This window comes from Hermetia illucens, chromosome 1, assembly GCF_905115235.1.
Source record: "Hermetia illucens chromosome 1, iHerIll2.2.curated.20191125, whole genome shotgun sequence".
In the NCBI taxonomy this organism is placed as follows: Eukaryota; Metazoa; Arthropoda; class Insecta; order Diptera; family Stratiomyidae; genus Hermetia; species Hermetia illucens.
The window spans coordinates 71604571-71630332 of record NC_051849.1 but is presented as its reverse complement, the minus strand read 5'-3'; the positions used below and the strand labels follow the sequence as shown (position 1 = coordinate 71630332).

The 25762-nt window shown below is 41.9% G+C and overlaps 1 protein-coding gene across 6 annotated transcripts in view; it reads right to left on the bottom strand.

Moving 5' to 3' along the window:
• The window catches only part of LOC119647100 (filamin-A), a 166973-nt gene that overhangs the window by 72008 nt on the left and 69203 nt on the right, over window positions 1-25762 (bottom strand). For all 6 annotated transcript variants that reach the window (XM_038047873.1, XM_038047871.1, XM_038047872.1 and 3 more), the window contains 6 exons: window positions 20876-21832; window positions 19980-20772; window positions 19709-19908; window positions 14670-14948; window positions 13937-14559; window positions 13471-13868 (listed from right to left, as the gene is read on the bottom strand). In XM_038047873.1, coding sequence (XP_037903801.1) covers window positions 13471-13868; window positions 13937-14559; window positions 14670-14948; window positions 19709-19908; window positions 19980-20772; window positions 20876-21832 — 3250 coding nt within the window. The remainder of the gene's footprint in view (window positions 1-13470; window positions 13869-13936; window positions 14560-14669; window positions 14949-19708; window positions 19909-19979; window positions 20773-20875; window positions 21833-25762) is intronic.

The following is a 25762-nucleotide window of genomic DNA, read 5'->3' as shown; positions in this document are numbered from 1 at the left end:
CATGAAGTTACAACCCTATAGCCTATGGTAAGCTCACTATTGAAATTTTGTCCAGATTAGGTTGAGCTGCGTTAGTCCCTCTTTTTGAATGCTTGGGTGCTATACCCCAAACGAGGGGTCTGTGAACCAAAAAACGTGAAAGTATGTTGCTCTCCATTTGGTTAGGTCCAACATCAAGCGGATATGGACTTAGGGATCTCTCATATTCCAAACAATAATGTAGCTTTCGCCTAGCTTAGGCCCAAACTATTGGCGGTTTAAACTTGAATATAATTCGCACCCTTGTCGTGTTTATGCAATTATATAAAAGAGCGTTTTCGACCTGTTGCCACTTTCACTCATGCTGCTCCCAGGGTAGAGGTGAGGCAGCGTCGGATGAGTTGTCCCTCTTTTTGAGTCACAGAGCTTAGAAGAATTTTGGGCAAACTTCTACCGTCGTTTCCTGTCCAAAGTCGCTCATCACCAGGCATTACTTAATGCCTTCCTCTCTGATCATAAGACCAAAAATTCGCGGGACGTTGTGTGGTCTCTAAAAACTGTCCGAGTATTTGGAACCACCAAGTAACAGGTTTGGCATTGCCGTAACAAGATGCACCCCTAGCCGTATTCATCGTTGCCTCAGATATTGCAGTAAGCGCTGCTATTCGCCAAGGTGGCAACCGTTGGGTTTCTTCTCCAAATAGTTTAATCCCACTCACCGGAAGTACATCACTTATGATCGTGAATTACTAACCACGAAGCTGAGCATCAAATATTTCCGTTTTTCCCTTGAAGGCAGGCTGTTCACCGTGTTCACGAACGATCAGCCTCTAACTTTTGCATTAAGCCAGAAGCCCGACAAAGCGTCCTCTCATCGATTTCGACCCTTTTCCTACATCAGCCAGTTTACATCGAACATTCAACATGTGTCTGGTAAAGATAACGTTTACGCGGTGGGCTGGGGCAACACCTTTGAAGGACATTACAACACAGTGATATGGTGAGGCCCGTTATCGAGAGTGGATTCCACGCTTTGGTATTCCCGCCGTAATGATCACTGGCCAGGGGATGCAATTCGAGTTCATTCTTTTCATAGAGCTCGGAAAGTTCCTTGGATTGAAACGCCAGTGGGCAACCGCATACTATCTGCACTTCACTTGGCTGCTAGAACGTCGGCATCGGACGCTGAAGGCAGTCATTATGACGCTCGACTAGCTGCCCTGGTCGCAAATCCTGCCTTTCGTCCTACTTGGCCTCCGTGCAGCCATTCGTGAACAATTTGGTGCTAGCTCTGCTGATCTGGTGTATGGAGAGAATCTACGGTTACCCGGCGATCTAATCCTCGACAAGAGAGACGAGCTTGGAAAGAGCGAAGAATTGCCCCTCTATAGAACGTATCTCGTCACGAGCGCCTAGAGGTCCACACCCCTGGGGAGTTTGAAATCTGCACCCATGTTCTGATGAGAGCTGATGCTTTTCGAAAGCCGCTGCAGCCATCGTACCAAGGTTGCTACAAGGTCCTCGAACGTGGAGAGCACATGTTCAGTTTGGACGTCAGTGGCAAGCCCAAGCCAGACTAAAGCCTAGAAGGAAGTGTTAGCGCCGTGTACATTTTAGCGTTCGCCAGGTAATCGTGATCGAGTAGCCTGCCGCGGGTTCTCCCGCCGAAACCTCTCGGTTTCAGCTGAGAGGGAGGCTTTGGCAGGTCGAAGGTGCTTTATTCTAAAATTGGCGTTGGCCATGACATCAGAAAAAGGATCGGATGTGAAGAACAAAAATAATGAATGAACTGATGGACTCTTGAGTTTTTACTAAAGTAAGTAATAATAAGTTAAGAAATAAATAAGTTTTTATTAAATTAAGAAATTAATTATTATAAGAATTACTAAATTTAATGAAAAAAAAACAAAACTGAATTAAAAGAAGGCATTTTTAATAACAATGGAAAGATTTGAATCCTCCTTGACGTGTTGCCGCTCTGAAAGAAGATGAACAAGACGCCGGTGGAACCACGAGTGAACCCAAGGAAAATATTTCTTAGTCTAAATGTTGTATTTTTCGTGTATGTAGTAAATTAATGCTTTCTGCAGCTAAGATTTTCGCACACTAGTTTTATGCAACTTTTCCATCTTTATGTTCTGAATTTGAATGTCGAACGTCGAATAGGCTGTATAGAGACTTACCTTGGAAAATACAATCTACAATGTTTTATAGCTTAGCCAAAGAGAAATTATGATCGTATCAGAACAGTCACAATTTACATAAATTTGTCAAATCAATCCAGCATATGGACCGATCAAATAGTCACTTTTCATTCAAATTCATAGAAATTTGCAACTCAAACCTTTTTTTAGAATTTATATGATTAGCATTTTTGATATATAATCTACTAGTATAATCTATGGCATCTACAATGGTGCGATGAACGCTTTCTATTTTTTTATTATTAACAATAGCCAAATGACATCAGTTAAGCCTCTCGAACTTTTCAACAATCTGATTATGATACTTGAGTTATCTAATTCGTCGAACTGGACGCTTCCAAGTCGCCTGCTATTATCATAAACCTATCACAGATCAATAGAGTTTCTAAATAGATTACATAAATAGTTTTGTTATATGATCATTTTTTCCCAAGCAATAACAAAAATTCTACAGGTTTTCGATTATGGTGTAATTTACGTGGATACCATATAAATTCACAACGAAATTTTTCCTTATGCAGTTCCATATCTAATGCGATATCTCCACTCGTTCAAATATGCGAGAATGCATGGCATGTGCGTTACATCAATCTTCGTATCTTGGAAATGTGGACTTCGGTATCAACCAGAAAAGGTCAACGAATATGTCAAGTATCAATGATCCTTTTATTGTCTACTATCTTTTGTTGAACGAGCTTTATATAATATATCAGATTGCAATACGTCGACCCACGGACTTTCCATAAAACCATTTTAATTCACCGATGTAGCTGGAAAACCCAAGAACAAACACTGTACACATGTATGCAAATTTATTATAATCTTCTGCAACATCGAAATACCAATCAAAAAGTGTCCGTAAACATTTTCTCTTTCTTCGGTCACGATTCCGGGGTTTTCACCCACAGCTCTGTTCTCGCCGAATATACAAATTTCATTTTCGATTTCAGCGTGTTAACTTTGAAACTAGATTTCAGATCGCATTACCATTTAAATGAGGCTGATTAGCAAGTCGGGGCCAAAAAGTAGGTCTAAATTAACCGAATAAGTCATCATCATCGAACGCCATGCCAATATTATGGTGCTCGCGTTGCCGCCGTTGGTAACGTTGCCAATGTTGCAACTAATTTCATTGAATTGCCGACTTGGATTCCTCTAAATATTTTTTCTACTCGTTCGTAAACTTTTTAAATTTGCATTTACATTTGGAATTTCTGGGCTTCAACGAAAGACCTAAATTCAACTCAGTGGAAACTTTACATTTGTGTTTAGGAAGTACCGAGTTGGGCTTACCATGCTTGGGAGTATCTTTTACATGGACCTAGGTCCGCTCAAGAAAATCACATAATTACCGAAGTTTTTAAGTAAAATCAATAAAATAAGATGGTCTGCAACTATAGTTAGTGTATAGCGATAAATCATTGAATTTTGTTCAGAAATTTTTGAAGTTTTCTATGATACATTCCATGTATTGCGTGTGCATGAAGATTGTAAGATATTAGTAAATCTACCTCCTGGCTAACTATGTTAGAAGCAATTATTTCCTAAGACAATAATTAATGTAAGTCAGTCATGAAACTTTATCGCAAATCCCACTTCAAGGTCAGATGCACAAGATGCGGGTTGATTTCCAAAGATTCAGTTGCATTTATCACGGAAGAAGTATCTAAACCAGCTTTCATCTTCCGAGTAAGACAACAACACCAGCTTCGTCAAATGAGTAGGTCGATAGGTATTTGATATTCGACTTGCACGATTATCCAATAAAATGTCGATGGCTCTAATCGAGACTCAGCTTCCAGAAGCCTGGGTATCTGATACTAACTTCCACTTGCATAGGTGGTCAGTTCCAGTTTTTCTACTTCGGAGGTACTTGTGTCTAATGGAAAGGAAGGTAGATACGTGCAAAAATGGCTGATTTCAGCAGTGCATAGCTAAACATACCTACGTTTAGCTGCGAAAAGGTACTCCGGAGCGAGTAGATTGTGTACGTCGGAAGGTGCAGTAACAACAAGAGCAAATTAATTCATTAGCAAACGAACCTTATGTGGGGTGAACGTGTCTCGGACCTCGCCCTGACTAGAATTATAAAATTTCGCAATGTTCGTATTGTTGTCTTGCTTACGACATTTCCTAAGTGGAAAATAAAGTCTTCTGGGCAAGGCTAATTCGAGATTATATGAGTGCATTATACAAGATAATTCGTATATATATGTGGCTATCAAAACTTAATCAATTATGAAGATAATGCTATTGGAGAATTTATCTTTGGAATTTGGAGTATAATTTTAAGATAGGAGCTATCCAATTTAATTTTTTCGTATATCGAAATCTTACTTATAATTACCACTGAAAAAATACACATTTATGTGCACCACTGCATAGCGAAGGTTTGAGTAACTATTAGTACGATATTAGTATTGGTCAAAAACAAAAACAATAGTAAGAACCGCAGGGAGACAACGTGATCTGATACACGACTAGCACAATTCCTGTGAAACATCTCCCGTATTTTAACATTGACAGCGCTGCTATCGAATCCTATCATCACCTCCACGCGGTAGCCACTGGGTGTTTTGGCAGCAAGCAAACAGGAAACGGAAGAGAGCGAAGGCGAGCTTCCCGCGCCTTAAAACGGAAAAACTATCCAGACGGTCTTCCTGGTAAGGAATTGAGCGAAATGCTGACAACGCTTCCTCGGAAAACATCAACATGTCTAATAACCCAGGATATAGCCTCGACTTGGACGGATCAAACGACAACGACTTCGGCAACGCAAAGTTTCGAACGGTTGCACTGTAGGAGTTTCTCCAGGAAACATTACATCCTCCGTTCTAAGAAACGAAATAACTCGGGAGCGAAATGAATAATTGCGTACTTTACATAATATTTACCAGCAGCAAAGAGCGAGAAATCAGAGAATTTGTTGTCGCCTTTGCCATAAACAAAAGCTAGTAATTGATTTCAAACCGATTAATGAACCAATCTGCCTAATCCGTTTCAAGATGAAGTTCGAAAGAATGTGTGGTATATCAACTACCATGCACCAACGGAGGGCAATGATGATGAAATTAAAAAAACAAAATTTACACCCGATTGGAAGAATTTTTGACGGGTTTCCCTCCAATGACATTAAAGTATTATTGGGAGACTTCAATGCTAAAACTGGCAACGAACTGATTCATAGAGGCATAACAGGAGGACAGAGCCTCCACAATGAAACAAACGATAATAGCCAAAGACTGATCGACTCCGCCAGCAGCAAAAATTTAGTCGTAAGCTTCACTTGCTTCCCCCATAAGAACATACATAAAATGACATGGGCAACACCAGACGGGAAGACATACAATTAAATCGACCACGTCCTCGGCCAAAAAAGAGCTGTGTTCAACTTAAACATATTGGACGTAAGGAGGCTACTAAGTGCCAACTGTGATTCGGACCATTTCCTGTTTATGGGGAAATAATGCTGAACTCTAAAATCAATGTAGAAAAGCTGAAAGACGACACGGTCAAAATGGCATACATGTCTACAATCAAAGCACATGTCGACGCACTACCTCATGCTTGTCCTGAGCAAATTAGTGATGAAATGTGGCGAAAAATCGAGGATGAGATCCAGACTGCAGCTAAAAACAGCCTTGAGTAGGTATAACGGAAAAACCATAACGAACGATTCAATCATGCCTGCCTGGAAGCGATTAGAAAGAAAAACCAAACTTACCGGCCATTAATCGAAAAGCGAACCCGAGCCAGAGAAGACAAGGGGCACAAACTAGGACAATACGCTAAAATGGCGAGAATAGCAAAAGTTCAATAACAACAAAATCTTAAGACTTGACGAAGAGAAACGTACGGCCAGCATTTAGCACAGCGAAATAGATGAGAATAGTTTCGAACCCTCTGCAAAGATCAGAATAGCAATATCATCAGCGACGCGACTCAAATAAAAGCAAGATGAGTTCAGTATTTTCGAGATCTCTTAAACTCAAGACGACAGATTTTCACCACTGTGTCATTCCAAATGGAGAACAAGTACCCACATCCTCGACTGAAGAAAAAGTGTAATTTGTCCAGTCTATAAAAAAGGTGGTCGTCTGCGTTGCAGAAACTTCAGGGAAATCTCATTACCGTGCACTTGCTACAAGGTTCTAATGAATATAATCGAACGACGACTGAGAGAGTATACAGACAACAGTATCTAGGAATACCAAGGGGCAGTTCGCAGCTAAGCAGGTGCTTGAAAAGTGCTGGGAAAATGACATCGATGTGCACGAACTGTTCGTTGACTTCTGTCAGGCGTACGATAGTGTAAATCGTAATGCTCGTACAGAATAATGAGCGGGCTAAAACCGAACACCGAAACAATCCGGCTAATGAAAGTGACAATGATTAACAACGAGGGCCGGGTAAAAATCCGAAACGAACTGACAATTCCTATCGTGTCGGGACTTAAGAAAAGGGATGATCTAGCCCCCACCCTCTTCAACTTCGTCCACGAATACGGCGTCAGGAAGGTGACCTCACACGTACGTTACTGGTAAAATTCGCGCAACTGATGGCATACGCAGACGACGTGGATATTCTTGCCCGATCGATGCTCCGTACGAAGAAAGTGTTGGAGTAATTCGAGTCAGCAGCGACTGAAATGGGGCTCAGAGTTAATAAATTCAAAACGAAATACATGACTCAAACTCGAAAGGCGGTTGCACAATTTCGAACAGGTGGAATTGAATACGTAGGACTCTAGAAAAATGGAAACGAAAAATACGAAATCCAAAGGCGGATTACTACTGCTCATAAAGTATGTATAATAAAATCGAGAAAAATACACAGACGCAATAAACAACGCATCTACAAGATATTAATTGTTCGCGTGTTGCTGAATGGGTGCGAGACATGAACCTCGATACAAATGTCGAAAAAGCAGGTAGATATCTTCGAGCACGAAGTCCTCCAAAGATTTTCAGAGCCGTAAAGGAAGGAGATGTTTGGCGAATCAGATACAATCCTGAATTGACCCACACCCACCAGCATCGACACTAGTCAAAATTTGAGAATTACAATGGGCTGGCCACATTGAACGAATGCAACAGGGAAGGATTCCGGGGCGATTGCTGAAAGGCAAAGCCGATAGTAGCCGACCAAAAGGAAAGCCGGGGCCTTAAACTCTGTTAGAGCACTTCAGTCAAGACCGTTACGGTACACTACAGGATTACAGTACTGTGTAGAAGGCAATGTCGTCAACATTGCGCTCGCCTGAGGTTATTACCCTGATTTTACTCAAGTACTCATTGGCAGCTGAGTCGACTGGTTTCCGATGTCAAATCACGATAAAAACGCCACTGACATCACGATAAAAACGCCACTGACATCAGCGAGGTTTGAATCGCGACCTTCCGTACGACAGCCTTGTGTTCTAATCAGTCAGCTATCCGGCGATATGCGGTCTTTGAATCGAGTTAATTGGAGGCAATGCATCTAGGAGGCCAAGACTCGATTCCGACTGTAACGTCATCGAAGAAGAAGATACGAGTAAGAAGAATTGTTATAATTGGAAACTATGTGTTGCCTAAATCTTCGTTTTGTATCACTTAAGCAGCATGCTGTTCCTAAAAATTATAACGAACGTTTTCTCATAGCGAGAAGAAGTCAGACCAGGGTGCAGAAATAGATGGCAAAAGCTCAATTAACAGTTCAACGTTGATGGTTTCGATTAACATTGTAAGAGTGACCGTCATCTGTGCATATTTTGAGCAGGAAAAAGCTTCAGAATTGAAAGGAATCCCAAACGAATCCAAATGACTCATTACTGCTTCTAGATCCAATATATTGGAAGGAATTTCTTCCACCAACTAAAACGGCAAAACAGAAATTGGTCAGACTACTATAGCCCTAAATTTGTAATATCTTTCTTGAAACGGTTGGTGTATATACAAGGTGTCTTCTATAAATAATGCAGTATTTTCCTGGCAGAACGTTGTACTGCAACACATTATCCTTTGCTAGGCTAGGTGGACGGACCCTAGCCTCAAAACGCAATCGCTGTCGACTTCGCCCCCGAGCTGTTAGAAAATCAAGGCTCCTGTCAACACTATTTTCAAATTGTACACGCAATAAAATTAAACTTGTCAACATGAAACGCTTTCACTAATTGATCAGACGTTAGTCAGTGATTACTTATCCAAATCACAAGTTTTTCGTTCGCACAAATTAAATTCGCGCAGAGGTCACCGACAAACTACGCAAGAAGCATCCATCAAACACTTGGATGGACGAAAATGTAACGCGTGTGCATAATTATATAAATCCTGAATTGAACATGGTAAACAAGTAAATAATAATTTATCGAGCAACAAATTAACTGCCGCCCACTCTGGTACCGAGAACTGCCTCAATTTCTTAAATTAAGTTGTCACCAGTGCGGTTTGAGTAAGGAAAGTTCAAAGTAGTAAACAGTACTCTCCAGATTACTCAACACTTATTGAGAGGCAGGTAATATGGTCTGTATAAAAGAGAGGAGACAATTCCGCCCCTTCATCGATCATACTTTTGAAATATTCTTTAATACGTTCCAGGATGATTTTAACTATTATTTTCGCGACAACAGGAAACACGCAAATACCCTTCCAACTGTCACACTCAAAATGAGTCCCTTCTTTCACTCATTGGTAAAGATCTCATACTTCCAGGATTTACAAATGAAGGAAGTATCAACTCAACAGTGAATGCAGGAAGCAGTTCCGCAGGGAGACCTCAAACCCAGCGGTTTTACTCCGATTAAGCATGTTAAGGCCGCCATCCACGTTTAGTTCGACCTGTTTGCTACGCCCAAAGAGCCCGGAGTGCACCCGCCCACTAATTGAACTAAAAGCACCATCCACGTACCGGCAAGCCAAGCGGCACCAGAGATATTTTTGTGAGTGAGCATTTATAGAAAATGTTTACGAGCGGTAAAGGTCCCCCTTAAAATTTCCATACACTGCCTAAACAGCTTTGTGCGACCGTCGACAGGGCACATCAACGCACACACATACCAGCTTTCCTTATCTCCTTTCGGGTCGCCGGTTGACCAAATCATTTTTTATTCGATCACCGGCCGCCTGAACAGTCCAAACTGACCGACCGGCGGCATCCCATTTATGTTGCGGACGCCGATCAACTGCGGACTACTTAGGCGTAACTGAGAGGCCGAACTAATAATTGATGGCGACCTTTATGGTGGCTTGCCGTATTATGCACAAGATGTGAAGCTACACCGAATGGTATATAACTCAAAATTGTAGCGAAGTGCTCGTTTCACCTCTTCAGTTGTTCATTATGGTGGCTAATAAGTTTATCAGTAGCTTCCCTCACACGACTGTCGCAAGACTTACAATCACAACAGAACTGTTATTGGGTTCCGTTCTTGTATTCATCTTGACACCAGTTCGAAATTCTAACATTTCGCTCACTTCACTTTAACTGCAGGATTAATGTTATACTTCCTCTATGTTTCCAACGGTTAGGAAATTTTGAATGTATTGAATATCGGGAAAAAATTATCACCCATATAATCAATTACCCAGAAGTAATACTAGAGCATCCACCATTATCACTGCGGCAGGGTAAGCCATAGTTCTCCCTAGAATTGAGCGAAACTTCTTGGCGCAGACTCGTTAACTTTGGTAGCCCACCCACTCAGCATCGAAGTTTCTGGGACTTTGTTAAAGACAGACGGTTGACAGATAGGAAAAACGACATCAGCACACGCACATGGCAAACGTCACTTTTGCCGATTCTCATAACCTTTTACGTACATATACAAACATGGTTTATTAAACAGTTATCACACTTGCTACATTTTATAATAACAACAGTAAGACGTAAATCGACTGTATTCTCATAAGGCGCCAATTGGGTGCCATCCTCATCACATGCAGCCAAGGTTTATAAATTACTCGATGCCCTCGATATTGGACCCATTATACAGACGGTTTGATCATCATCATCATTAGTCTGACTCTGTTTGTATGCTCTGAATTCAAAGCCTTTTGGATGTGACTCGGTGTGAGAGCAGGCGAATAGCGTAATCGAGGTATTTGAGGAAAGATGTCATAGTTCACTAAAACGATTCACGTCCTCGCTCTTCTGGGGACTCGACTTTAGGCTACTCCAAGCTTTTACTTACCTTAAAACGTCAAATTTTGTGCCATTAAATGTCGTCCGGATAACAGATATTAATTTCCACGGATACCAACCACTAGCAAAGCAGGGAGTCTATTAGCAAGTACTCAATAGCGGACATTCAGCGGCAGCTACAGTACGAGCCATCCTGGCCCCTATAGTAGACAAAATTGCAAACCGAAGAGGGTTGGACAAGAGAGCAGGGAACGGAAGGGCAGCCTGGATGTAGGCACCTTTTGCAACGAAATTTACTAATGACTCGATTACGCCCCGAGGAAGTCCGAGGACCTAGCACAACAACGTCCATAAAACAACTATTAACCTAAGTCCTACTCCTTCCTCCTAACTCAACGTAAAATCTGTTCATTAACTCATGTATGGGATTTATTAACTTACATATCAATAGACGAAACCGTCTTTGAGAAAAAAGCATGTGACAGACCAGCAGACAGTTAGTATTTCAATTTGAATAAATTTTTATTTTACACAAAACCTTCAAAATTAGGAAATGCCATGGTTGCCCAGTATTAGAGTCGCAGGTTCTGACCATGAAGGCGAATCAGACAAAACCTCTACTTTAGTCCAAAAGTCCGAATCAAATAATAATAGTAATCGATGGCGGAACAACCAATTTGGATCTAGTCCTTGAGGTGTATTATAGTACTTCATTTCAGCACTAGAAAGAAAAAGCCCTCATGAAATAGGTAGGCCTAGTGGATGTATAATGGAATAGAAACAGCAATCTTCGTTATGTATGTACATAAGTAAAGTGGCCTCAGCATTGTTTGGGAACAATATTAAAATCACTTCAGCAGAGTTTAGAAAATTGACGCAAACAGAGAAGCTGTTGTTTGAACGTGCGGAACCCGGATTACGCAGCAAGTAAGAAAGTTTCCCAAACGAGAGTTTGCAAGATTTGATGTGGATGATGTCGCACTGAAATTGACAATAGCAAAAATGCCTCACTAGCCAAATATTGTGAATGTAGAAAGACGAGCCCGATACAACGCAGTTTCCGATCTAGATGGAACCTGCAACGAGGCTGTAAAATTGGCTACTAATTTTCTCGTAGCTTACCTAAGAACAGCTAATAAGCCACTCTCGGCCGACCATTATCCTACAAATCTATCTGTTTCTTGAATCCAATAAGCAAAATTCTCCAAAAAATAATTCAGGACCAAATAACTTATAATGGATGATACCTATCAGACTAGCATGTATGTTAGTTTGGCATCCGGTTGGTTCGTTCACAACATGGTAACTAGCGAAAATCGACGGTTCATACGTACGTTTATCTTCATGAAAATAAGTGGACTATAAGAAGTCGTGAGGACACCGATTAGGATTCGGTGCAATTCATAGGTAAACACGATGTTTACCAAAAGTATCTTTACCGATTTAGTTTGAGTGGATCACCTTATACTGCCCTTTAACATGATGGGAAGGATCAAAAAGAGGGATCCAGGGATGAAACCCAAAGTAATGCGGCAATTAACCCCAAACAAAGATGGCATGAGTTGTGTCAAGTGCTGAGCGATCACAATGGTAGGTGTAGACGTAAATTCCAGATTCTGAACGCCCCCAGATTTTATTAACTTTCTCGAGGCAAAAACAGAGATAGATTTATTTTTCCGGGGATCATCAAATCGGACGAAAATATAACGGAAGCTAAACTTCAATTCTGATGGTCAAAACGAGCAAGAACGAAGGAACAACATTGAGTTTCAGTCTAAAATCACCACAGTCAAAAGGAAATCAATCCCATACATGGCATAGGAAACCAGTTCTCCATGAACTAATCAAAGCAGGCTACTTTTGCCAGCATTGCTAATAGGAAACTTCGATCGACACCATCTACTGAGGTCAAAGTTTTACCCATTGCTGCATTTACCTCCAAGCAAAAAGACCGTCTCTGGGCAAAACAACGTATTGGCCTGACGTTAAAACACTATAACAGTAATCCTAACACCACTATGAAATACTAGACGAGAAAGAAGAGCTGATAGGTTGGGAAATTTCGTGACTACTGGAGTTCTCGTAGCAGTTATTAAGAAAATTCGGAAATAAATTTGTTACCAGCTCATCTAAGGGCTTGGGACCAGTACGTTACAAGTATCGGTGTAGATGAAGTATAATATCCTGCAAGCTAATTTACAGAAATGTAAAGTGACTCCCATTGTAATCCTTGCCTAAGTGGAGATAGCTAATTTCTTCAGTGCCCTGCTAATTTCTCTTACGAACAAAACAAAACTCCTTGTGAAGCATTCATAAGAGCTGTTCAATATATTTACCGACAGTAAAGACAGAAAATTGCAATATTAAGTCCTGCTTCATTATATAGAAATAGCGCCACAAATCTTCAACTTTAGAAATGGGCACCTGTTCTCAATGTAGCCGGGCGAGTAGTCTTCGATATCACTGTGGCGTCCTGCAAACGATATCATGGTTCTCTTTATGGACTTGTATTCCCCTTTCTAAATCTCCGAAAGATTGACTCAACTATATACAAATTGTCACTGAGCGCCAAAGTTGAGATCCTTTACGAAGAGCCAGTAGAACTCTTAACGGCACACTGCTAATAGTTATAGCTCTCCAATGTTGTAGTTGCGCTCCCCCGTGATTATTATCCTGATTTATTCAGTCACTCACAACTCAGTCGATTACTATTCGATTTTCAGTTATATATATACTTATACAAATAGAAATTAAATTTTTAGACTTTTAATTTCCACAGAAAATTGGCTTTGATTCCATCCCAGGATTCCTAAAAAGACTAGCAAGATGAAACGAACCTTCCAGAAGGTATTCCCAAAGGCAACATAAGAAAACAACAACACACAAATGGGTTTCAACTACTGCAACCATAGGATAATCAAAACGAAAAACTTAAGCGAGCAACTCCTTCATAAAATCTAAATGAAAACATTTCAATAAGATATGGCTAGGTGAATTGTTACTACTAGAAATTGAAAGCAAGTCTATTAGGTGTTGAACATTAAGCGCGGTTTGATTTGCTGCAGTTTGACCATGCAAAACTTGTTGTTTAGAAAGAAAACTTACGATGACACCTAATAAGGTCGACACTCGATAAACATGTCAAAGTTAATCATTAATCACTTACCTTCAACAACTTCACCATTGAATGTTATTTGAACTGTATGCGTTCCCGGCTCGTGTGATGTAAAGCTGGCTATAAACCGTTGACCGCCCAACGATCGCACTGAAGAGGTGACTCTACCACCATTCACTAAAATCTCCAAATTTCCAGACCCTGCTCGGGATCCATCTATCTCGAACTCGACTGGTCTGCCCAGAACACCATTCGGAATGTCTTGAACGCGAATAGCTTTAGCTCCTGTTACATTATCAGCTATCGGACGAAATCGAGTCGAGTAACTGTAATCCCCACCACCTCTTTCATTAGTAACGTATCGCTCACTAGTCTCCTTTATTGTGGTTGTGTAATTCCCTCTAGCGTTATATGAATTTTCTGAGTTTTTTACTGTAATGGCACTGGGTCTGAAAAAGATTCATTGTAGTGATTAGATTTATTTATTGAGCATAATATGTTATGTAATTTAGTTCACCTATATTTATCCGAATCATCTGAACCACGGCGGTCTGAACGCTGCCGTGACTCGCTCAATGAGAATTTGTTATAATGCGTATTCCTTTGTGTTTCATTGTCAACGTCTGGACGAACATACGATAGATCTGTATTCAACTGACTTTCGGTCATATTCGCCAGTGACTCCAAAGAATTATGTGAGAACATATGCTTGGTTTTATTGATTACATCCCAGCTATCTCGCCGAGAAGCGGCGGGCTTTATCGACGAGACGCGAACATTCGAAGAATGATCTACAGGATCAGGACTCACCGTTCTTCGACCACCAGTAGTAAGTGGACTGGATCGGATATTGCTATCCGATAAGTAGTTGGAAGACGTTTTGTAGCTTGTAGACTTTTCAACATGACGAACATTTTCGAAGACTCCTGCTGAAGAAGTTCTGTTAACTGTAATTGGACTGCCAATGCGATGGGTTGATGCTGTGATATAATTGCTGGGAGATCCTGTATATGATCGTTGAACTGGAGATGCTGACACCGTTTTTGGGCTGGAAGTGAGGTTTCTGGAGCTGGTACTTTCGAAATGGCTTGTGGATTTTATTGTAATTGGACTATTGCGGGACACTGAGCTCGCTCGAACCTAAAACAAGACGAATGTCAAAATTAGTTTTAGCCTAACAGACCAAGATAACAAATTTAAATCATGCTAGTAATGAAACGTTACTGCTTGATACAAAATATTTTACTTACATGAACTGGGCTTGATACAGGACTACTAGATCCTCTTTGTTTTGCGGCGTAACTTGAAGAGACATATGTTGAGCTATTGTAGCGATCTTCTCTGGGAGGACTTAAAGTTAAGTCACGATCACGCTTTCTTGAGTAAAGTTCATTTTCCTTGTCGTAGTAGTAATCGTTCTTCAACTCAGCTTGTTTTTTGGATTCCTTTTTCAAAGTGCTCGAGTAAATGTCGGTGGAAGATTTAGATGAATACTCACGAGCAGGCGACGAAAGTCGTGGTGAATAAACCTAAAATTCCAAGGAAAAAAGATTAAGCTGCATTATTAGTACCTTTGTACTACATATCCGTATGCTCATAAAAGAACTATAAATTCCAAATGAAATAGCAACTGAAAACGGTAGGAGTACGTAGGAGTAGTGACTTTTGATAAAAATAGAAACCCGAGCATAATCGACTCCAATTTCAAGCTATGCTAATATAAAAACGATAAAGAAGCAGTTAATCACTCTGTTTCTACCTCTGTATCAGTAGTCCTTTACAAAACGTCTCAAGAAATCTTTTAGCCAGAATTTGCATTTGCTTATATACACTTAAACTTCATGCACAGATCTTTTCAGATATACTCCCTGCTGACATTGTGAAAAGCTTTTTCGAAATCGATTAAGAGCAGGTAAAGCGGAGATCTGAACTCTGAATACCGTTACAAAATGATCAGAAGAGTGTTGATGTCATCAGTCTACGAGAATCCGGAGTTGAAGGCTACTCTCCGTCGATCAAACTTTCAAGGTTTCAGTTAATGCGTTCCACCTGGCAGTACTATCGTAACGTAGAAGACGATTCTGAAATCATTGTGATCTGTGGCATTTTCTACTTCCCCGGCCCGCACAATAATATACTCCCTTTGTCTCGGCAAATAATGCCTTAAATTTCCCGGAATTTGCACCTTATCGAAGCTCAAATGGAACACACTCACCATCGCCCGCAGCAATCACTAGAGCCCTTCTGTTCATCAATCCACTTCCTTGATTCCACTGACAACCGAATCTTATGCCCTGCGTGTTGCCCAAGAAAAGGGTGTTGTTATTGGCGGCACAATGTTCATCAACATTATGATGCGGGTAATCCAAAGTATTTACCGTCCGATCAGCAAGAGGAATTTGCGCTCGAAGAGAGAATTAACCAACTATCTGGTTTGCGCGGAAAGAGATACACAAACCAAATGTGGACCACTACAGACCAACCAAATTGACAAAGTGACCAACATAGATTCGGATCACTATCTACAACACCACCTAGAGTCCCCTCTGACAATAAGAAGAGAGTGAACCCTAATTCCATCCATACCAAAATTCTTCGTGACAACTGTAAGAGGAAATCGATGCCGAGGTAATAGCTGCGACCGCAGGTCCTGAAGAAAACGATGAAAATGACAAATGATCTTCACAATCACCTGAAGAACGTTATCATTGGTATAATCACAAACATATTTGGGCTGATAATGATGATTGTAAGCTAGTAACGGAACGAAAGAAGGATGCATACCAGGAAATCCCAAATCTCGAAAAACACCGGCACGTGTTTCATCAATTTCATTGAGCGACTTCACAAACGGAAAAAAGAAGATTGGGAGAATCAATCGCTCTGTGAACTCGAGAAATACAGTTTTGCGGACAAGTCAAGAAGTGCAGGGAGTAACAGAAAGCGCGGAAATTTTACCGACAGGTCGGCAAGATGAAGTCTTGCCGATGCTCATCCTACCAAGAAAAAAAAATTTGATTTCCGACCGTATGGGGATATTGGAAAGATGGGTTGAGTATTTTTACTCGGAACATCGGCGAATTGGAAGTCTCGTGAATTAAAGGCGGCGGACAGATGGTCCCACCACCAAATATGGAGGAAAAAGCCCGTTCAATCCATCGGCTTAAGAATCATTTGCCCCCAGGAACCGGAAATTATAGTCGAACTGGTTAAATATGAATGAGAGCAGCTACACCAAGAGGACAGCGAATCAATGCCTGATGACTGGCAATCAAATATAAAAAGGGACAAATCACGTAGTGCCGCAGTTATAGAGGTATCACGCTGCTGAGTACCATCTACAAGATATTTTCCACTATCTTGCTATGTCGGATAACATCATGCGCCCAGAACATTATTGGTCCATACCAAGGATACCTCCAGGTAAATCAGCAACAGATCAGCTTTTCTATTTGCGACAATCGATGGAAAAGCTGTTGGAATATCAGCTGCTGTCTATAATAAATAATTAATACCCTGACTCTGATCAATGTGTAAAGATAGATAGAAGGTGTAGAATCACTCTGAGGACACTTCACCATCAACATCTATTTTCAACCTGGCCCTGCAAAAAGTGATCCGTAATGCTGACGCAAACGCGAACGGCACCATCCTCTTCAAGTCTGGCGATATCGATATAGAGGGAAGAACAACCCGCGATATACAAACTACCTTCATCTAGATTGAGTAAGTGCCGTGAGAGCTTGGGTTGCCCAATAGTGAGGCCCAGGCGAAACACAACAACATTCTTTCTGGTCCGAAAGTGTGTTGATCAAGCCATACAAGTACACCAATTCGTGGGTAAATTTCAAGACAACCTGCCTGTCTCGCCGAGCAATGTAACTGAATCCGTTTTTACCGTGCCTCTGTTCGATAAAAAATTTTGGAGGTTTAAAACCAAGCTGGAGTCTTTCAATTTATCCGCGCTGGCTCAGCAGCACCATGCCATCTGTATCTCCGAAAGCTGGCTGGACGGTGCCATATTAACCTCGAGAACTCCCCGAAGGGTACTCCACTTTCGGCTGTGACAGAAAGCCGGATGCACCTCTTAAGTCCACCGGGGGTGAGGTCCTAATTGCAATAAAAGATACACTCCGCGCTGAACTCGTCTTCTTCTCCTCTGGCTGTTCTTATGACTGTGTTGCTCTTCGTGTCTCACCGCTCAACTCTCTCTCGTCCATTTTATCTTGTACATACGTCCCTTGTGCTTGCCCTTCTTATCTTTCCAACCTCGCTTCCTTTCCAACCTCCCCGAGCGCCACCTATCTTTTTTTTCTTGCATATCCCTGTATGTCAAAACTGACGCTCACCACCCCCCACTTGAATTTGAAGCGGGGCTCCCTCCTTCAAACTCCAAATCGGCGGGTAAATCGACGAACTCAAAATGCAATCAAGCTCATAGCACCTTTTACAATATCCTGTCCGATCTCATCTCCTAATATGCCTTTTCTTCCCCTGCTTGCCTGCATTCCTACCCAACTTGGTTCAAAACGGACATCTTTAATAACATCTGAATGAAATATGTACTGCGAAAGAGGTTTTAAGCTTCTGAGAATGACGCTGACCTTGCTCACTTCAAAGCTATGCGTTCCACTGTAAAGTTCATTATTAAAAAAGCGCATAAAAGGTACTTGTTGAGGCTTTGCCTGCAGTAAGTTGAAACCATTTTGGTCCCACACTTGCTGTTCCCGTAATCCCACCCTTTCTCCCCCTTCTCCTATCAGTTTTGTTGACTCCACTGCAAACTCGCCACAACAATTCTGCGATCTTCTCTACTCCTGCTTCTCTTCCGTATTTTCTCCCTAGATCACTCCACCCTCTACGCCTCTTCTAACTACAGACTGCTCCGAATCTCTGGCCATTCCTTTACTTACGCCTTCCTTGGTTGAGTTCCTCATTGGTAATCTTGACACCAATGGCGGACCAGGCCCGATGGGCTTCCTAACCCCTTCGTTCTCAGACACATTTCCCTCCCCCTGAGCTCTAGAAGTATGCTACTTTTCCCATCTCTGGAAAGAGGCCCTTATCATCCCTGTCCTCAAGAACGGAGACCCTTCTCTTGCTATGAACTACCGCCCCATCTCTTTTCTCGCCTCTTGCTCAAAAATCCTCGAGAGATACATCAGCGACTGGTTGACCACGCACTTCGGTCACCTCATTTCCAAAGAGCATAATGGTTTCGTAAAACATAGGTCTACGGCTTCAAGTCTTCTGATTTTTACCAACTTCGTTACTAAATGCTTTAATTTATGACAGGAGGCCATGCTATTTATACTGATTTCTCCAAAGCCTTCGATACCGTTAACCATAATATTCTCCTTTCCAAACACTCTCTACTCAACTTCCTTCCCTCAATCATCTCCTAGCTTTCCTCCTATCTCTCTCGCGTTCCTGCAGAGTTTCTTTTCATGGTTTCCCATCTGGTACTTTCTCCCCTTCGTCTGGTGTTCCTCAAGGCTCTACAGTTGGACCCCTGCTCTACCCCTTTCACTACTGACCTCCTTCCAAGATCTGGGTGTAATACTCGATGATAAATTTCATTTCAATTTCACATCATCAATTGAGTTTTCAAAATGACCGGTTTTATCCTACGTTCCTCCTTGAACTTTACATTAATTCAGCCCTCCATAACACTCTTCAACTCCCTTGTCAGAAACATCCTTAAATATTACTGTGCAATCCCCTGTCCGCATCCGTGGCTGTGGCGCTCTTGAAGTTGTACAACATAAATTCACCCTGACCCTCTTTTCAAAAAGAACCTCCTACGAGTTGACTATCCGTCACGACTCCGCACCCTCAATCTCCCTTCCCTGCAGCAACACCGCATCTTCCTTGATATGTGTACCCTTTTTAAACTTTGTAATTGCCTGTTGGACTGCTATACCAACTCTGATATTATTTTCCGAACCGCCTCTCATAATACACGTAGTTCGGACATTTTTGAGGCACCCTTCGCGGAGCCCGACATCTACTTTCACTCCCCGATCACGAAGCTATGCCGGTCCTACAACGCCCTACAACTTGGGCCCTTTGACTATTTCTCCTTCCTTAGCTTTAAGCATAAGGTAAGCTATTCACTTGCTCCTCCCTCTAAGGACAATACGTAACACGGAATTTGTTTTCTGTGTATTGTCTTAGTTAAATAAGTAAATAAACATTCAATAGCACTGATCAACTGAAAACAGTAAACTTTGAAATCAAAACCCTTTTCTGAAAGTTTATATGTAAAAAGGGATAAAACATTGCTTACCTCGGCATCGCGTTTTGGCGAATACATACTCGTAGCTTTGTATCTATCATCATCATTTTTGGGAGAATACTGCGGAGAGTAGGATCGTTGCTTACTAGTTTCTTGATGAAGAAGATCCTTTTTCGCCGATCTGAAATCATTGTGTCGAGTTGTTGTCGAACTTGCATATAACATAGATGGACTCTCAGAACGGTGCTTATCTGCAAGATGCGGAAATTATTAATTCAAGATATCCAAGTAAAATATAATAATATAATTTTCTTGCACTTACTCTCGTGATGCGGGCTGCTTCTTGTTTTTCCTGATCTCCCCTTAGTGCCCACTCTCATGATAAATGGTGATCCTTTGACATCATATCCATTGAAGTATACATACACGCGATACTTTCCATTTTGTCTTGGCATGAATGTCACACGATATTTATTTTCAACAATTTTCTCCACCGAACAAACTAACGAGCGTTTGTCGTGCACAATATCAACATGCAGTTCTCCTGAGACTCCTACTCCCCTCGCATCAACTTCAAACGAATGTGCCCGTAACGGCATGGCTCCGTCCAATCCATGAACTGAAACTCCATTCGGGTCAAACACAGCACAAGTAAATGGCCCTCCTTGTATATGTCGACCTTGGTAGGTAATTGCAATTTCCCAAATTCCAGCTTCATCTGGTTTGAATATGGCACTATGTCCTTCTTCGCCTTTTTTAATTGGACATTTATGGGAACGTCCAGAAGGACTGTAGGCGGTAACCAAAATATCTTCCGTCTTTGGAGCACCAGTGGCGTTAACTAGTACTTCGACAAGACTTCCCAGCGCACATGGAGCCATGCCAGGTGGGGCCACTTGTAGGAATCGTGGTAGGACACGGAAGAAATGACCACCTAATTTGTCATCATCTATTTCTACTACGATTTCGTGCATCCCATATTTATCTGGGATGAAAGAACCTTCTCCATGCTTATTCAAACGGACGGAGTGTGGAACTCCGGATGGCGGCACTACGAAAGTTCTCACTTGACTGATGTCAACTTCACGAGAGAGAACTTCAACTCTGAAGTAAGTCTAAAATAAGTTTATATTATTATCATGTGTTTTCCAAGAAGTACTTTTTTATAAATTCTTATCTTAATACTAGAAATTCTAAAACCTGATCGAAAAAACTTACTTCTTCTCCAACGCGTCCAGATGAGCTTTGCAAATGAATCGCAACTAAATCAGAAAGCGGTGGTCGTGGTGGAATCCACTGCAGATGAGCAGCATAGGCCATTATTCCCAAATGCTCAACATCAGGATTGGCCATATCTTTTGGGCTCAGAACGGGTTTCACCCCTAACTTTTCACCAGCTTCGACAGCTTTTCGTATGTTGTTTTCATAATGGAAAGGGTCGGTACTAAGCTTTTCCGGAGCCGGAGCAGGACCTCCTAAATTTTTGATAATTTCGCAAAACACTTTGCCATCATTCCAATCTGTTGTGAAATTCTTCACAGGATGATGGACTTGAGTATTGACCCAGCGCATGGTGGCATTGTATCCAGGACCTCCGGGTTTCATGAAGTACGATAAATAGGTCATGCCAGACAACTCATCTAGCCATGGTGAAGCTAAATATTCAGGCTCCAGAACTTTGGGAATTCCAAATTCACGTTGAGCAATATCCATGGCATTCGTACAATTTCTGACACTTTGGCTTGGGTCTAAGTTCTTCCAGTGGGAGAACAGACCTGGTTGACAATAATCGAGCAGGGCGGAAAGATTCACGCCACTGTTCCAATCCGTGGTGAGATTGGTGATTTTGCATTCTGGCAAAGCAGCTTGGAGCCATGCCAACATAAGTTTCCTGGGCGGAAACTTACTTCGACCTATCTGATACCTGACAATCAGTGACCAAATTAATCCAAGGATCAGTTTTACGTTCCCATTGACGATATCCACATTTCCAATGTTAACCAGCTTAATGTGGTCAGCCTCGATTGCATTCAACGCGGTTGTGGCGTTCTCCAGATAATGATGCTGGTTTCCGGGCCGTCTGTTCCATGATGGCTTCAATGGACGCGTTTGCAAGCTTTCAACCAACGCGCAAAGATGAGTGCCATCGCAAAAGTCCGTGCTCCAGTCATGCACCTGCAAAAAGATAGAGGAGAAATTTAACAGATTATCTTTGATGAATTGTGGGAATTCTTCAACTAGATGTAGCGAATAAGTAACAGTACTTCCTCATGCTTTCATTCATGATCTCCGCATTCACTTATAACGCAAGCTTACAAACAAGATCATTTGAAAGAGAAATCTCTTGAAAATTACTTCACTTCCTAGCGTCATTCCCGGCCAATTCAATTATTATGTCTTTCCTCATGCTTAGAATAAGCAACTTAGATATTTTATGTACACACAGTAACGACAATGTAAATTAGCACCGAAAGAAAATTCAATGTTTTCGGTACCATGAGAATGCAGCCATTGTTGTCGGGGAAGCAGCAGCTTCGCAAACAGATGGTCTACCCACTCGCAAATCTAATTAGCATTTTATCAATGACGAGAAAATTTTTCTGCTTAATGTGTGTGGGATTGCACCTCATGCAACGCCGTGGAATAATAAAGCCGTGAGGTGTAGAAACTGGACTTCTGATTATGGTGAAACGATAAGAGGCGCGAAGGCTAACAGTTTATAGTGAAACAACCAGATATAAATTAATATTGAATAGGTTTAGATTGGATGCTATCAGTTTTGGACAGGTTACATGATATATGAAGTTATTATGCTAGAAAGGTTACGACAGTTGTGGAGTATACCTCTTTAATAGAGCTTTCCACCTTACTTGAGGGTCATATTGATGAGGAACGAACAATTTTCGACTAGATAAATTGAAAATATTGTATTGTGTATATCGCACAAGAAGGTAAGAAGTGACCACGACTATTCCAGCGCTAGTGTTTGCCCAAGTTAAACCCTAGAAGTAGTCTAACATGGCAAATTGGAAAAAGAACAGGACCAAAATCTGAGGCCAGGTTCATTAGAGGATATTTGTTAGAGCATAACTCAGCACGTATAACTGCGACACTATGACAGCGCTGCTACAATATTGGCACTACAGCAAAAAAGCAAACTACTGGTGGAACCACGGAATTTTGACGTTAGCAAAAAGGACGCCAGAATGTTAAGAGCTAAGGAGAAGGCGGACAATTCCGGAGTAGTTATAAGAAGACTATACGGAAAAGTAAACGAAATTATAACAGGCAACTATGCAAATTCATGAAGCGTTGCCTAAAAGATTGCAGTGAATAAGATACACGTACAGAAATCACCTCAAGTAACATACCGCGACTCTTAGTGTAAATATGATAATTACAACGCTCTTCCCGCAGCAGGAACAGAGCGGAGCTCATGGTTCCACAGGACGTCACGTTGAAGGTTACCGAGGCAAAAAAAAATAATCCCATGTGCCCTGATCAGGTCATCCTACTTGACTTTAGATACTATGGGGAAGATATTGGAGGGGTTACTGCAATTCGTCAAACTCTAACATAGATTTCAGCGACCCTTTACTACGGTCATAGAGTGATAGCAATTTTCATGGATCTAACCCATTGGCGATGGCGGTCGGTAAGTGCTGCGCAGTGGTGATGCTAGATGTCAAGTATTCTTTCATTTAGCCAGCCAGGGGTGCTACACTGGAGGTTCCTAGCTGCTTTGCTCTGTTGGTAAAGAATCAACTCTCGAAGAAGCTTCTTTGGTACGAAATGGATATATATGATTGCCATAGACATCCATGTGGAGCATAGCACACCCACGCGTCATCATTGTCGGTTGCGCGTATCAGCTATCTTCACGGTTTTCTGAGAATATTGCACTTACCGTTCTACCCCCACATACATCTAGGGCAACTCATTGTGTGGCATAGTCAGCAATGGGGTTGTCACCCTTTTTCAATCTATGACTCGCTATTTCCGCCTTCTCATCAACACGTTTACGGGTATCTAGCCTCATAGCAGCGAACTGTCCATTTGCTATTATTTCAGCCCAAAGTACTCTGACACAAATATGATTTGAAAAAACTTGAAGCTTGGTGGTAATCGTGACTTTGCATGTGCTAATCCCAGATAGCACATCTCGGATTCCCCCTGTGTAGGTTCTACCGGAACAATTCTGTAGGTAGACAATTAAGCCCGAATAATTTACCTCGCTTGAGTGTGTTTTGGTTTCAACGCGCTTATCTGCATTGCACAATTACTGTCACTAGTCGAGCCATCTAAATTGGTGACCCCGAAGAACTCGCACCATGGCCAGTTTGGACTGTTTTTTGTGTGCCGCTCGTTGCGAAAACAGCGAAAGGTGGTTAAACCGTGCGCCAGAAAAAGCCAAACGCAGCACCGCGAATGCGGCTTCGAATGAGCGATCGCCAGGAAATCATTTTATCGTTGTAGTTGAATTCTGCCGAGGACGTCCCGTATCAGCGCCGACTGGAAAGTTCATGCCGTTTATTTTGCTGGGAAAGGTGCTTAGATCGTCGCGGAATCGAAGAGCATAGTGTAAAGTAGACATATTGCAGACGCGAAAAAATCCGTTGGTTCTTTTATGCTCCCGATGTCGAGTGCTGAAATTATTGATCAGTCCGTTGAGCCACCAGCCTGTAAGGAGCGGAAGCTGACTTCGACGATGTCACCGCAGGGAGCCGGAGACGCCGACAAGGATCAAGCGCACGCTGTCAGTGCAAGCCACCGCAGGGAAAAAGTTTTTTTAAGTTATAAAATTTTGTGCTTGTTGATATTGATGACATATTCCTTGCGTGTCGTGAATTACTAGTTAACGTGAAAGCATAAATAAATATAGAACCGCTGCAAAAGCCGGCGACGATATTCTTTTTAAAATTCGTCGTTGGAGTTCCGCACTCGTGGCGAGTTTTTTTATTTTTGGTCTGCGCGTCAAGCGCCCGCTCCGAGGTGCCTCAGTGGATTTTGCTGAAGCGTGTTTTTCTTTTGTCTTTCGTACGGGCATTTGGGGGTGCGGTCTGCCGTCGTCAAATTAGGGTCTATTCAAATTCGGTACAGCCGCATCCTCAACTCATCTCGCATCGTTTAACTTAGCTATGTCTCTGGACAACAAAGACGCGGCAGGCCCATTGGACCGTCAAGTGACCGCCCCTGCTACGGAACATCTGCACTGATCGCAAAAATATTTCACTTCTGTATAGATGAGAGGTCCGCCTCCGCATATTACGGCGGCTTGGCATATCACGCACAAGAGATTGAACATTACAGGATGTTATACGATTCAGAATCGCTCCTTGTGCCACTTTAGTTATGCATCATCGTGAATGAAAAACCTACCTTCGGCGTCCTTTACAGGACCATCGAAAAGCTTACAACAACCTACAGACGTTTTCGTGATGCGGTATACGGTGGCAAAATTGGTGCGTTTCGCCGCAGCATCTGCGTCATTACTTTCTTGTTATTCTTTTTTCGAACGGACGACGGGGCGAAAAAGTACATTGTGACTCTCCAGATGAAGCAGCCTTGAATGGTTTTACAAACGATCTGAGTGATTGCACTTGCAAAGCTTCCCGAGGACATGGAGCTTTATGGAAGTGGAATCATTGATGTCACTCAATCATAGTTTTCAATAATCAAACTGGACCTAGCGGACGAAGAAGGCTGGTGTATTCCTTTTTAGCAATCATAAAAAAAATGATATTGTCAATATCCCTGTTAGTGGCAGCGTGGTCATCTCAAAATAGATACCAGAGGCTATCTGGACCTCACGGACCCTTAGACTATGTCAGGGTATAGTTGCACGTTGCTTATTGAAGAATTAGTGAAATCCACTATGATGTACGCGACATCATGTGGGCAGGATCAATAGGACCGTCCAATCGCATTAGGAAGTATAACACTAATAGTATAGCGTCAGGTGAGGTAGTATACATTATCGTGTGAATGATCTTTATAGATCTTCACGCGAACGAAGCCCACTATCTCTACAAGGAAAGAAAGACCCATCCTTCCAGCAATGCGGAATACTTCTGAAAAGCCACCAGAGCAGTATCCTGATCCCAT